This window comes from Astatotilapia calliptera, chromosome 23, assembly GCF_900246225.1.
Source record: "Astatotilapia calliptera chromosome 23, fAstCal1.2, whole genome shotgun sequence".
Lineage (NCBI taxonomy): Eukaryota > Metazoa > Chordata > Actinopteri > Cichliformes > Cichlidae > Astatotilapia > Astatotilapia calliptera.
The window spans coordinates 32,776,082-32,791,721 of record NC_039323.1 but is presented as its reverse complement, the minus strand read 5'-3'; the positions used below and the strand labels follow the sequence as shown (position 1 = coordinate 32,791,721).

The window sequence follows — 15,640 nt, the reverse complement described above, 5'->3', positions numbered from 1 at the left end:
CCTCTCGTAAGTTCTTGTTGAGTGGAGCCTATAGGAGTGCGATGTCCACACTGACAAGTTTCCGCTCTTCTCAACAGAAAATACCAGCGTTCATTTGATCAACCAATCCCCACGTGTCCGGCAGGCACTTATTAGTTTCGTGCTGTATAACCCAATAACACCGCAATCCCCACAGTGAAACACGGTGGTGAGAGTATTATGATGTTGGGATCCTTCAGTGTGTCTGGAACTGGGAATCTTGTCAAGGTGGAAAGAATCATGAAGGAGAAAGGATATGTGAAGATTTTTAAAGAAAACCTCAAGCAGTCAGCAGCAAAACTGTGTTTGGGTCATCACTTTATTTTCCAACATGACCATAACCCAAAACATATGTTGCTTCTGGTGAAGAACAGTGTATCTAACATGCCTGTTTTGGTGTGTTAACCTCGTTCCAGGATCAACATTGCAACTAAGCAATCATGTTGTCATAGCTTCGCAATGTGGATAAAAAAAGAAGAAAAATACCCTTCTTTATATAAAACTTTCTTGTCAGACAAATGGTAAGAATTTGAAGTGTTTTCTTTATTAATTTTATTGATATAATGAATATATTATCAAGTTTGGTTTCCTCTTAGCCAAATTTAGGTTACTAAAGTTGGTTTGCTAATGATACTTTTTAATAGCATTAGTTAACTTCTTGACTAAAGATAATTGAATGCTCAGACATATTGGTTAGTTGCGATGTTGATCTGGGACTATTGTTATTATGATGTTGGGACAACGCCAACACGGAGATATCAGATCTTGCGGTGTGTGTGAAAAACTGCCCCAGAAGACCTAAGTGAATGTGACTGACTGGCCAGCACAAGGCCCTGATTTGTTTAATAATTCTGTCCTCATCTGTAAATGATTGTTAAATGCAGTGAAATGTCTAAAAATGTCAGTTCCTCTAATGGCCACTTGAGGTTGCTCCAAAAGTGAGTTATACCCACAGACCACCATGTTAAAATGCCCAGCTTTAGAGTACTGAAACGCAAACTTACATTAATAAGTCTAGTTACATGGTGATTAGCTTAGGTTAGCATGGCATCTAACCAGAAAGAAACAGCTAGCATGGCTAAACGCCTATAAACTCAAAAGCTACAGGTGAAAGGAACTTCCACTAGTAGCGGTTTAGAGACAATTAGACACTTTGATTGTGTAACAAATTTGTTTCTGTGTATAGATCGAAACCCAAGAAATGAGAGAGAGCAAGATGTGTCCTTCTACTTTCAGGTTATTAAGCTACGCTAATCACTTCCCGGCTTTAGTCTTACACATAATAAAGTGCAATGATCTCAGGCCCTTTACTTCCATTTTTTCCTGCACTTGTTAACATCATGCTACAAAATCAAACAGCCAGTAGTGTAAGTAATAAATGGTTTATGAAGTAAAATCACTGTGATTTTATAGGTGGCAAACAGAAATGCTGAGAATTGTGTCCTAACGCTTTCTGATCCAGACCTGATGTGCACTTCATCTTCTTGGGACCTCCTTCTCTCTCGGCTTCGCCGCTGTGTTTGGCTCTCCTCCAGTGGAGTTCCAAAGCTGTTCAACCTCTCTCTCAAGATACTCACACATAAACCACGCTAATCCCCTACCTGTGAGTAAGTTGAGCAAAAGAGGGATTGAGATTGACTTACATCACACGGACAGATCCTGCTGAGCCTTTAAATTCCAGAAAACACTTACAGAACATAGAGTGTCAGGCTTTCTAACATAGTTTAGTGAATTTGAGTCAAAAAGGCTAAAACTTTCATTATCTTAGAAAACACACTTTTTTAAATTTACTTATTTTATTTCAATCACATTAAATTAAAACAGAAGTATGTTCATTTAAGAGTGAGATAAAAGTGCTCAAATTTGTGTTTTGTATGTAAGATTTTAACTTAACGGCCTCCGTTACCACATCCACTGAGCCACGGCTTCCCTAACAATTGGCTGCTGCTTCAAATGTGACTCCGCCTCCACCAGTGACCAACCGGTAAGTAAAATGACCAAAGCCAGAGGGACCACCTTAAAAAGAGGGAGACAACATGATACAGCCGTTTAGTTCCTCTCTCTTCAGTTATTCAGCTCTTTATGTGATTTCCGTACCAGAAACCAGATTTTTCTTCAACCATGTGGGTCATTCTACATAAAGTAATTTATTCAATTTAATTCACTTTTATTTATATACTGCAAAATCACAACAAAACAACAACAGTGAGACAAACCCCTACTAGCAAGCGCTCAGCGACAGTGGGAAGGAAAAACTCCCTTTTAACAGGAAGAAGCTTCCAGCAGAACCAGACACAGGAAAGGGCGGCAATCAGCTGTGACTGGTTGGGGGTGAGGGGAAGAAGACCAAAGTTAACTTCTAAACATGATTCTTTCTATGTCACAAGCATCTTTGGATCAATGGACAATCTGACGACGAGCAAAATCAAGCAAAGAGACGAGGAGTGCCACAGCAGTTGGCACTTCCCCTCTGAAATGGAGTAAAATGAGTAAAAGTGAATGTGATGTAATCCCAAGAGAAAACTATCACAGCCTGAGACCCTCTTGATTATAAGAACTTTGATAAAAACCTCCAACCTCTTACACAGAACCAATGAACAGCAATATAGTAGTTTTCACAGCTATAGGCTAATGTGTCAAAATAATCTTATTTTAAAAAGTGGTTGTTTTTAAATTCTAAAATGTGTTTCAACATATGTTTGTAAAGCTTTTTAAAGCACTTACGTATAACTGAAAGAGGTAATGACAAGAAGAAACCGTTTTTAAAATCGGGTTTCTGGTATGGATCTGTCAGCAACATGCACATCACCTCTTTACCTTGGTGCTGTTTCTGGCAAAGCACGTGTGTGTGGTGATGTCAGAGGATGTCATCTCCAGTGTCAGCATGTCTACTCGGTAGATTGCCTTTAAAAGAGCTTCCTCACATTTTTCCTCTGGACATGTAGAAAGCTTCTGAAAATAGAATGATTAAGCCTTAATTTACCTCTAAGTTCTAGTAAGTTATAGTCTTCTTTGCTGAATGTGCTGCACGTAAACAGAAAGAAAAGTAAGAAGATGGACTTATTTAAAAAAACAAAAACACTTTGCCCTGTGGGTTCCCATCATGTTGTTTATTGGTTACTAAAAAAAAGGGCATAGTGTGAAAATTGTAGTCAGTAATCATGAAAAGGACGGAGCACAAACAGTACACCCTGTAATGCAGTGTTTAAGCTTTGTTAGCGTTTTACATCACAGTACCTGGAGTAAACGCGTGGCCCTGCGGTACAGTTTAGTGTTGGTGACCTGCAGGTCAATCATGTGGTTCTGGTATATCTTCCCCTTTAAGACATGAGCTCCAGTGCTCACAGCGTTCAGCACCAGCTTGGTGGACAGCTCCCGCTGCTCACACAGAAAAGTTATTGATTTTCCTTCCCCTGCATTTATAAAAACCACACTGAGAGGAAACATTAAAGAAAATAACCTGCCATCCAAAATAAGATCTACAGAAGCAAGAAAAATTGAGAATCAATAAAGACTACTTTTTTTGACACTCCATCCTTACACTGTATTTATCTCTTTATATGGGTGCAAACGTCTCTAAGGAAAGAAGGTGGCAGAAATATAATGGCAGAGGCAGAGCATTTAATATTATATTATTTCTCATGCTTCAGTGAGTTGTTGGGCTAATGTGTGTCAAAGTGTGTGTGTATACTGTACCATATGCTGCAAGGTCCCTGAAACAAGTGCTTCTTGAGGCCAAGTTATCTTTAGTGTAGATAAACACAGTTTTTTGATGTCGTCCTGCAAAGAAAAGATACCCACATTAATACCCAAGTACAGTTGTTATAAAAGGTTGTGAACCTTGATTTTTGTATCAGTTAATGCTAATATGTTATCTGATTTTCATATAAGACACAATTGTAGCCAGACACCATCTGACTACACTATACCCAGACACATTCATGATCACTCATGGTTCAGGCTGGAAGAACTTAGTCAGACGTTTGTATACAATACAAACCCACTAATGTCCCACAGTAAGCTGAACCACGACCAGGCCCTTTTGGTAACCATCAGCTTCTGGCTTAATATTTGATCAGTCTTCCTGGCAGAATTCATAGAGTTCATTTAAATTGGTAGATTTACTACCACAGACCTGACTTTAAACTAATCTTTTTTACACTGGGAAAGAGAAACTACCAGTTGTAGTCCATCCAAAACATTCCCTCAAGGAACTCCTGAGACATTCAAGGTTAAAGTACAGGTTTGAGATCAAAGATGTACTGAAATTTCATCCAGGTGTTCCTCAGATGTTCCCAAATTGGAAATGGAAAGAAAAGAGAACCTGAACACATAATGCCTCTAGCAACAGCTGTCACTGGCACATCCCAAGTTTGCAACAGAGCACTTCGGGATGTTGTTCCGTTGACAGATGAGAAAGAATTTGTTGTGATACCTCAGGGCATGGAAAACCTGTAATTACTGAGGGAACAACTGATTTAACAGTCTATAAACATATTTTAAAGAGGGCTTTGAGTGCAGCAGTACATAACCTGAAACAAAATGGCTAATGAAATGAAATTCATATTTTTAAATGCCAAAATACTGATGAACTGAAATAGTTTTGTAGCTGATGGAGGTTGTTATGCTAAGACCCCCAAGGTCTTACAACATCTTGGCTCATGCTAATGTCAAAGCAATGCAGTTAAACCTTGAACAGGTGTTCATACATGCAGTGCGCACAGCAGTGTGCATGTTTGTAAAATCCATCAGTCAGCACTGTGCGTGAAACACGATTCAAGATTAACGTGTGAACACAGACCTCGCTGTAGGCTGAGTGATTGTCAAGTCACTGCCAAAATGAAAAATACAGCTTATTTTTTAAAATGACACTTAGTTTGGGCTGGACATGTGAATAACAGTGCAGTTTGTGTGTTATTAGTTTAGCTAGATCCTCTCTGTCTCTAATTGTGACTCCATAAAGATCAGACAATAATATTGCAGCTCCAAAACTTCAGACATCTACTTGTTGTAAAGAAGCTGCTGTGTCTCCATCAGCCTGGTGATAAACAGCATGGAGGTTGGGCGTCTTTTCTCTCACTCTGCGGGCCATGTTACCCACTTCAGTGGCGTCATCTGTGGAGAGAGGCTGTCAAAACACTTGCTGCTCTGGAAAAAATCCAAGTTACAAACAAAGCGCCGTCTCACCGGAGTGCGTGTAGATTAGCAGCACAGTGTCCGTATCAGTAAGACACGGCAGGATCAGATGTAGGAAGTCCTCATGTGCTATGGAGAACTTGGGGCCCTACAGGAAAGACATAGCTTCAGAGAAAACTATGGTATAGCCAGGACCACTGAAGAAGAAGAAGACTGGTATTAGCATCTCTCTGCCCTGTCACATGTTTATAATGAAAGCAAAGGGCAGCGTGGCCTCAGCACAGAACAGAACGGCAACGATGACAGAAGATGTGGAGCTGAGCTGGAGGTGGGTTGGAAGGTGGCGTGCAGCAATAACAGCTGTGGAAAGCTGTTCACCGAGGCGTGCCATGGTTCAACTGTTTTGGGGGGGGGTTGTATTCTTAGTCAATATTTGAGTTTCAGTTTTACTGTTTTTACACTTCAGAGAACTTTGGGGTGTTTTGCTTGTAGAGGCTTTGAATCTTTTTTATTTTAGTATGTATTCTAGTTTTTGGTTCTCTGGGTGTTATCCATGTCTGTCACTGTCATGTCTTAGTATTTATTTGTTCAAGGTTAATCTTTATCTATTTAAGTCAGTTCGACTTCCTCCCTTTTCCCTCATTTCCGACTTTCACTCTTCCCTGATAGTTTCCACCCTGTGTCCTGTTGCCCTAATTAGTGTAATAGGACACGCCTCTCTTTGACGGGGTGTCTACTAATAGTATGTTTCCCCTTTTTTTCCATTGTGATATTCTTGTGATTCTTCTGGAAGTTTCTTCCTCTTAAAAGGGACTTTTTCCTTCCCACTGTCGCCAAGTGCTTGTGCAAAGAGGGACATCAGATTGTTGGGTTTTTCTCTGTATTAGTGTAGCGTCTTTACCTTACAATATAAACCGCCTTGAGGTGACTGTTTTTGTGATTTGGCCCTTTAAACTGAAATAAAATAAATTGAATTCAACGTTTGTTCTCTTGGACTGCCTCCTTGCCTCCTGTATCTTGGATTTTGGGTCCTTTAATAAGACTTAATGATTCACACAGTTTGCAAAACTGTAGCAGTATGGCTATATCACATTTTCCAGTTGAATGTGTAGAAGGATGTCAGATGATGCAGGCTAAGTTTGGCTCTGTTCCTTGCATTCAGATTATTTTGCTAATACACATTTATGACTTGGTGGTGATCTGGTCATAAATGTTAGTAGAAAAACATCTGGAGCCATAAGTTCGGTCTTGTAAGATCCTGGGGATCCACTGAGGCTGGGATGCTAGGAAATCAAGTGTAAGTCAGAACTAGTCAGAGACAATAACCCCTTGTACTACCTGCTAGCTAAATTTGTGGCAACAGGCACCTCAGCATGCACTTGCTAGCTGTAATGCTTTATAAATATGTTATTTTTCTCTGTTTTCTACATTAATCTTGCTCATTTTTTTTTTACATTATTCCGAGGGGGACACAAAGAAGTGGTTGTATTTTAGTCAGCTAATCTGTGTAGAATGAATTCTTTATGTTTCCTAACTGGGGACCTAGATGTGGTTCTCTGTTCAACATTCATATTAGCCCATTCATATAATCCCTACCCTGAAACAGGTGAATGCTGGAGCAAACATGTAATTTTATGTCTAAATGACTGATAGAGTGCCCTGTAAGTCCTACCGACACTGATATGAAAATCTAATTAACACCAACAAGCGGTATAATTAAAAAAAAAAGATTAAGGAACATTGAGCAGATACAGCAGTGTGCATTTTACTCTAATCCTGCTCTAGTCTCTGCTCTGCAGAGACAGATGTGTCATTGCAAGGTACACAACAAGACCTGGATGTTAATGTTAATTGGATTTTACAGGATTTCAGACATGTTATTACTTTGTGTGGCCTTGTTTCAAACCCACAGACATGTTAGAATAGAAATCTCCATGCTTGCAGTCAGCTGGTAGTGGCAGGATTTCTGTAGAAGAAGAATCTGTGCACTTCACTGTGAATTGATTGAGCATTGTGTGAAATGAAAGATTTGATGCAGTCATTACTTAATCGTTTATCTTTTGTCTAAATAGATGTTATTACATTGTTTTCTTTCACACACCAGTGAAGTTAAGGGACCGTCATTGTTATTCAGCTCTCTGTATCCTCCTCTGATGAAGCCTCGAACGTCTTCATAGTCTGTGCCACACACACACACACACACACACACACACACACACACACACACACACAGTTTCCATCACTAGTTGTGATGCGAAACAAAAAGAAAAGACATTTTCTTTATGGCAGTGTAGTTTGGCTCCTAATGAGGACATCGCACTGCGCTTACCTGCACCAAATGTGGGGCTACACTCACTGGCATCAATGAGGCCCAGCAAAGCCAGCGAACCCCAGCCCAGGTAATACACGTGCCTGCTGCACCGCAAACTGAAACACAGCCAGACGCACATCAGACTGAAACTGCCGACCCGACATGAAAAATGTCACGGGGGGAAGTTCAGAAGCTTTCTCTACTCACAGCAAACAGATTGCCAAAGGAAGCTGTGAGTATGGCAACATGTTAAGTATCTGTAGTCATTTTTGCTTCTATGCTTTTTGTGCTGATTCAGTTGTAACCTGCACTAACTGCTAGAACCAGTGTGCTGCTATAAATCAACATACTTCGTTTTCTTTTTCAGTGAGTTTCGAGGCGTCAGTTAAAGATGTCGGATGAGATGTTCTACCTTTCTCCCGCTGCCTCCACCAGAGTAGTGATGCCATCAGGCTGAGAGTACGTGACAGCCAGAGTTCTCTCATATTCCATCATGTGCTGCAGAACACCACTATTGAACAGACACAAAAACAAAGCACAGAGTGCAGATTTTTGTGTCTATCATCATGCCAAACAGATTCTCTTTTCTGTAATGACCTCTAGAGGTCAGCAAAACCCAATAAAATACGCTGTGGTGTCCTCCAATACACATAACAGCTTTTCTATAGGCTCAAAATGTGGTCATCGTGGCTCAAGAGTTGGGAGTTCGCCTTGTAATCGGAAGGTTGCCGGTTCGAGCCCGGGCTCGGACAGTCTCGGTCGTTGTGTCCTTGGGCAAGACACTTCACCCGTTGCCTACTGGTGGTGGTCAGAGGGCCCGGTGGCGCCAGTGTCCGGCAGCCTCGCCTCTGTCAGTGCGCCCCAGGGTGGCTGTGGCTACAATGTAGCTGCCATCACCAGTGTGTGTGAATGAATGGGTGGATGACTGGATATGTAAAGCGCTTTGGGGTCCTTAGGGACTAGTAAAAGTGCTATATAAAATACAGGCCATAAATATTTTGTACTTGTAAATCAGGATTTGTATGTGTGCGCGCGTAAAAAAGATTTTTCAAAAAAAGCGCCCCTCCGACAGCCAAACCCATCTGTTCTCTGATTGGATTGTTACATTTGTGATTGACATGACATTGACCAATAAGATGAAAGGAAGAAAAATAGGGTCAAAATTTGTACTTGTAATTTGCAGGGGTTTTTTTAGCTAAGTCCACACACAAATCTTTTTTACGTACACACGAGTTTTTTTACACATACAAATCTTTTTTACACACACACAAATTTTTTTTACACATACAAAACCGATTTACAAGTACAAAATATTTATGACCACATTTTGAGCCCATACTTTTCTGCTTAATCTCAACTTGCTGGTGATGTCAGCTTCAAGGACATTTCAGTAAATTTTCTGTGGGTTATGAGAACATGAGCAGATACTAAATTGATACATGCAACTGACAAGCACACAATGTGAGTTATTGTGAGTAAAGTTGGGTTATTATGGAGACCCAGAAGTAACTGTACATTCTGTCTTTTTATTATTTTCTTAAATACACATGAAACTATTTTGGTTCAGCTGTTCTTGTATAGTCTTCCAATCAGTATCAATCAATCAAAAATGATAAAAACCTATAAAAACCCTGAAAACCATAAATTTCACACCCGAGTCTCGACTCTCACAGCCTGGTATCAGACGGCCCGGTACCAAACGACTCACGGACCAGTCTCTGCCTGGGGGTTGGGGACCGCTACTCTAAGCGACTGGCGTGAATAACGGGCAGAACAATTACATTCTCCTCCACTAGAGGGCAGTACAACTACCTGCTCTAATTGAATGGGTTGCCAACTGCCAGTAAAATAGAAGAAGATGAAGAAGAAATTACATAATAGTGAGACAATGCAGCGCATAATAGCAATAGATAAATATTTGAAAAGAAAAAGTAGCCAGTCTGACCTGGGTCCTGGAGAAAACTCCGACCCAGATGAAGGCCCTAGCATGAGTGCTGATCAGAAGAAAGCAAAAAAGGTATACTGGGGACAAACTGAGCCAATTCCGCTATGCCTGGTGTGAGGGGAAAAATTATCAATATGCTTTTTGTGACATTTTTGTTTGGTGGTGCGGTTCTGAAACGCTGCACTAGATGGACTAGGCCTAGTCCAAAATGTATGCTCACTTAAAGCTTGTGTTTATGTGGTTATTTATGTGGTTATTTATGTGGTCTGTGTATTTGATCGAAATCTATTGTTTCACTTAGTAGAATTTCTTTGCAACACAGGAAACTTCCATAAACATAAACTGTCAAACAAATGACACAGACTGAGGAATTTCTAGCAGATGAGAAACACGGCAGTTCATCCCCCAGGCCTAAGGAAGGCTTTAATATGTAACTGGTAATATATGAACCAGTGGCACCATCATCTAAATCCTTACTTGTAGGCCACTTTGAAGTAGGTATACAGTGGTCCCTCGCTGTAACGCGGTTCACTTTTCGCAGCCTCGCTGTCTCGCAGATTTTTTGGGGGCAATTTTGCATGCTGCTTTTTGGGGTTTTTTGACAGCACGTTGTGTTCTGCGTCCTGATTGGCTGTAGACCATTGTCAATCAATCTCCTCCGTGCCGTGCTTCCAGTGCAGTACAGAATGTGTTCAGCTTGTCAAATTTACATAAATCATTGGTCACTAGCAGTGTGACTCTGAAGTGCTGCACTGTATGTTTGTAAGTTTTCTGTCCCTTTAGCTAATCTTGTGGCACACTTGCAACAGCAACATGCCAAGAGTTAGCATGTTCATGACATTACATGGCATATGACACATGACATATGTCTTCCAGCTTACTTATGTGTGATAGGTGTGTTGGAGGAAGTGGCAGCATGAGCAGCAGAGAAGGCAACTTCCAGGAGAATCTTAGTTGCACTGCCTCCCTTCATCCTGGAGGACCCACTGATGGCTTCGGGCTGAACAGACACACACAGTCACCAGCCAATCATAAACACACCGCTCACTTACTTTTTTGAATATAAATGCACATCGACCGTAATGTGTAGGGCATCAAGTTCAAAAGGTACAAGTACCCCAACTGCTGGGTTAATGAGGAAGGCCTTCTGGCTTTTTGCAAGTTCTTGCATCCTTTGTACCACACTGTGAAACGTGAAGGTGCAGTCTTGTATGGGCTCATCTCTACATACATAAAGACAGTTTGTTTCAAAGACAAAATGGATATTTATTCACAACTTATCACATATCATACATTCATTGCAAATATTTAAAGTCCTGTACCTGGCCTGATGTGCAGGGTTGAAGCCAACCAGCACAGGTGTGTAGACTTCAGGGTGCTGCAAGCAGAAATCCAGCTGCCCTGCCACAAATGGAGCCTATGGGGGCAGAAATCGCACACACGAGAAGTTAAGAGTTGTGAACGCCAAAACTCAAAAGGTTGATCTCGAGTTACCTGCAGATTGAATTGTTTCTCAGGTATGAGCAAGGTAAACCTTATTTGCTATACACTATTCAAACTCTGACCTCAGAGCTGAGGCTGACTTACAGACAGTCCACAGGAAATGCCAATGAACAAGACTCGCTTCTTTCCCTCACACACCTGCAGAGAACAACATGCTGTGGTCAAAATGCTCTCACAAAACACAAGACACACACTCCAGGATGTCCCAGACCTTCTTCAGACTGAGCACGCCCAGTCTGGGGTCGTCTTCAGGAGCCTCTTGAGAGGAAAGCAGAGCTCTGAGGACATGATACCAGAACATGTATGTGTGCATATGTCAGGTTAATTACAGGATTTTAATCAAGCAAAAAAATTGCTGCTGGTTATATTCTGTTTACACAACCCCAACTCACCTGTCTCCTCCTGCAATGATGTATGAATACACTTCACTTTGGTTCAGCTGACTCAGTGCTTTGTTGAAGCCTGACTAACAACACAAACAGACAATAAACACACAATACAGGAAGCATTTTTTTTCCATGAGCAAGAGAGATCTGATCACATAATTTCATTAAGAGCCATTTTCCTCATATTACTGGCAGGGTCTGTTTCGTTCTGCTCTGGCTCACTGTGCACTTGATTTTCCATTATGAAAGTAACTGATACGCTTTCCAGAAGCCTGAACAGCGCAGAGAGTATTTCAGGACAACTTTTACCGAGATCAGGAAAGCCAGCCGACCAGAAGTGCCACAACCGCTCATCACAACACAGCTCTCCTGAGGATCCTGTTAAAGACACAGAAGGCACAATAGCCTATGCCCGACTGACCGACGCAAATACAGATCCAAATATTGAGGGAGGAGAAAAAAAAGGCACCTTTATTATGACCTCGACCCTTTTAGCAACCTCCATTAAGGTTTTCAACACTTGGTCACTCAAAAGCCTCTGAAATGAGATTTAAAGAAAGAAATTCTCAAAAGGAAATTTTGAGAATACATTTTCCCATCATGAAGGCTAGTACTGATATACCTGGTAGGTCGTTCCTGCCTCTTTCTGGAACATCTGGGAATCACAAACTTGTAACATCTTCACAATGCTATAGGCCGAAGCTCGGTCGATGTCACATGTCAGGGGGTTAGACTTCTCTGAAACAGGAAGTGAAGGCTCATAATCTGCGGACTAAGAAACAACAAATTAGACTGACGACTAACTGACTTCTATCTTTGAAAAGTGAATCCAACATGAAAACAATTGCATCATTTTGAAGGACCATCAAAGCCCGATCGCTGTGACTGACCTCAGGCTTATATAACAATGAGAAAAATGGCCCTCTGCCTTGACCTTCCTGATGAGTTTATGAGTTCAAATCAATCATTTCACCTCATGGTGTATAAAACATGTTCATTTTATACATGCCGGTCAGTCTCAGTGTCACGGTATCCTCATTGACTAAAGACCTGTGATTAATAAGTTGTTAGCAGTTTCACAATCACTTCTGCCTCATGCTGGTCACATCCAGTTTTTAAACAGCAAGATGGCGGCGGTAAAAGTTCTCAGCACTAAGCTTCAAAACAGGACTTTTATAACTGTTATAACTTTAAAAAAGGTGGCCAAGTAGTTAGGTCCATCTTTTATACGATTTATTACGTACCTAGAATAAATAGATGGCATGAAGCAAACTACGTTTACCTGAGCTAGCATAAAATGAATGAAGCAAGTAAGATCCAGCAGTCAACTACTTTAGCTAGCATAAAGTAGCTAACATGAAGCAAGGATGAGCCAAATGGGGAAAACGTAAGGTTGGTTACCTTAGCTAGAATAAATACTGTACAGCACAGTGTCAGCACCACGAAAATACACGGATACATCCGTAGGCTCGAGACACAATGCATTTTTGGGACTTTCAGGTGTATGGACCAATGTTTTATTTTCTGAACAAACCAGAAATCTTTAATGAGCAGCTAGATTTGTCTCGCATTAACTGGCTGAGTTAATGCCAGTTAATGTGACATCGAAGCAGCTGTAATCCACAGCTGTGTGTGTTCATGGAGCTTGCATTTTCACCTGCTGGACATCACTACACCTGACAAGTTTAACTGTCTTCAGAACACTGCAGAGGCCTTATTGACAGTATTTGGCTCTAAATATCTGTGTGAGCAGATTTTCTCTCACATGAGTCCTCAGGTAGCCGTCTGAATGCTGGACACTCGGAGACCTGGGTCTCTGAGTGGGAGACCAGAGATCACATAACATGTGTGTCTCTGTATTAACAAACATGCCATATTGGCTTAGTTTATTTTTCTTATCATTGTTGTGAGGAGGCCATAAATAGCATTTGTATTTTCTGTTGTACAGTTCATTTGATGTTATGGATAAAAAGTCTTTTTTTGTTTCAAAATAGCTGATAACTATTTGCTGATAGCTGCCAACATCTGCAAACAAATATAATTCTATAAAGTGGTTCTATAGATAGTGTGTAACTGTTCATATAGAGCGTTATTAAATTTATTGCTAATGCAATCATATGGCACACTGACCTCTGAGGAAATTTTAAATGGCACTACCCCTGATATAGCACCTTTCAAGATAAAATCACAAAGTGCTTTACAAAGGCAGAAAACAGACATTAAGTCCACAGATCTCAAACTCAAAGGGAGCGAGTTCCAGAGTCTGGGAGCCGCTGATACAAACGCTCTGTCACCTTTTGTTTTTAACCTTGTATGCTGGACAACAAGCAACCCCTGGTCACAAGACCTCAGGGACCTGCTGGGGTGATAAGGAAGAAGAAGATCACTTATGTAAGTTGGAGCTACACCGTGCAGGGCCCTATAGGTCATGATTATGATCTTAAAATGGACCCTGAATTTGACAGGGAGCCAATGCAGCTGAATCAGCAGGAGAGTGGCATGGGAGTATTTGTGATGCTTTATCAGAAGCCTAGCAGCAGCACTTTGAACACCCTGCAGTCGTTCCAGGGAGGCATTACTTAAGCAAGTAAACAAGGAATTACAATACTCTAAGCGAGATGAAACAAAAACATGAATAATCATTTCCAATTCGGAACGTGACACAATGGGACTCAGCTTAGCGATATTTCTTAAATGGTAAAAACAAGAGCGAACCAAAGATTTAACGTGTGTGTCCAGCATCAGAGCTGGATCAAATGTAACACCAAGGTTCCTAATGGAGGATTTAATATAAAAAGCAAAAGGGCCTATATTATTAACCACGTGGGGAACAAATTTCTCAGGAGCAAAGACAATGACTTCCGTTTTATCAGCATTTAGTTGAAGGTAATTACCAGCCATCCAATCTCTAACGGAATCTAAGCAGGACTGCAAGATTTGGAGCTTAGAAACATCAGGTGGCCTAAAAGAGATATATAGCTGAATATCATCTGCATAACAATTATATGAAATATCAGAGAAAGAGCTAAGAAGTTGCAGAAGAGGGAGTAAATACAACAAAAACAATAACGGTCCCAAGACAGAGCCCTGAGGCACCCCATAGGCAAGAGAGCTGACGGAGGATCTGAACTTAGAGGTAGCCACAGAGAAAGATCGATTTGACAAATAGGATTTAAACCATTCCAATGCGGTACCCGATACACCCACCCAGTGGTTTAATCTATCTAACAAAATAAGATGATAAACAGTGTCAAAAGCAGAGGTCAGATCCAGCAACATCAAAACAGTGCACTCTCCAGCATCACAATTCATCAAAATACCATTAGACACTCTAAGAAGTGCAGTTTCGGTAGAGTGAGCCTTACGAAAGCCAGATTGAAATTTATCAAGAATGTTATGTTCATCTAGAACAACTGTGAGTTGCTTGGCCACAACCCTGTTGTCTGATATTGAAATTTGTTTGATGATCTGAACTAAGTGTAACAAATATGGACAAAAAAGAAAAACTTTTTTACAGCACTGCATAAAGAAATGAGATGTGGATCACGATTATAGTTGCCAACTGTCCCGTTTTAGCCGGAACATCCCGTATAATGAGCAAAATATAATATATTGACCTTACGAATATTAAATCTGATTTGACTGCAATTGTATCAGACGAGTGTTTTATAGTGTTTGTGCCCAGTTAGTGACGGTCCCTGACGAACAACATGTATGAGGAGTAATGCGTGATTCGTAAAATTACGACTCCGTTTGGTCTCCGTAGCATAGAAACCTGGCTAATTGATGCCTGTATTTGCAGTATTTGATTTGAATATTTTTTTATTTTTTGCTTGTTTGTGATTTCTGTCATCATTTACTGCATTTTTCTTTATTGATTTAGATGAGGTATTGATTAACCGAATGCCAAAGTTTTACTGTATTTTTACTGTAAGAATATGAACACACAGTGCATATTTACACTATGCCCAGCTGGCTGTGCACGCCAGAGTCTCCATTATTTGATAGTTTAAAAGTTAGCAACCCTAATCAAGACTTTTTCACAATAATGTATCAAACCAAATCCTGTCTGTAGCTATACACAATATTTACCACTATATTTACTGTCAAAAGCGGTGTTAACCTTCTCATCTAACTCTTTGCAGGAAAAGAAATCACTTCCCTAAATAGTCCGCCGATTTCTATAAACTTACTTCCCATTGACGTAAAGTGGAAACACCATAAGTCCAGTCTAATCCTGCCATTGTCCACTTTATCTGGCAAAAATGGTCACTGGTAACGATTTGCAGAGAAAACAGAAACTGCGAGCGAAAGGGGGAAGTGGGCGGGACCCGATTTAAC

General features: G+C 40.7%; 1 protein-coding gene across 4 annotated transcripts in view; it reads right to left on the bottom strand.

The window, feature by feature from the left end:
• gckr (glucokinase (hexokinase 4) regulator) overlaps positions 1–15,640 on the bottom strand; it is a 27,917-nt gene extending 12,277 nt beyond the window's left edge. Inside the window, exons 1-20 of one of the 4 annotated variants that reach the window (XR_003271159.1) lie at positions 15,493–15,640; positions 11,922–12,071; positions 11,769–11,837; positions 11,609–11,677; positions 11,306–11,379; positions 11,125–11,191; positions 10,998–11,051; positions 10,733–10,827; positions 10,528–10,633; positions 10,292–10,410; positions 7,878–7,976; positions 7,484–7,581; positions 7,256–7,332; positions 5,206–5,302; positions 5,024–5,133; positions 3,715–3,798; positions 3,256–3,396; positions 2,836–2,970; positions 1,913–2,034; positions 1,483–1,619 (exon numbers count right to left, since the gene is read on the bottom strand). Coding sequence is in view for 3 of the 4 variants with exons in the window: in XM_026158115.1 (XP_026013900.1) it covers positions 1,921–2,034; positions 2,836–2,970; positions 3,256–3,396; positions 3,715–3,798; positions 5,024–5,133; positions 5,206–5,302; positions 7,256–7,332; positions 7,484–7,581; positions 7,878–7,976; positions 10,292–10,410; positions 10,528–10,633; positions 10,733–10,827; positions 10,998–11,051; positions 11,125–11,191; positions 11,306–11,379; positions 11,609–11,677; positions 11,769–11,837; positions 11,922–12,071; positions 15,493–15,543 (1,809 nt within the window). In the remaining variant the exon portion in view is untranslated. The other 3 variants (XM_026158115.1, XM_026158116.1, XM_026158117.1) reach the window with 3 other exon arrangements.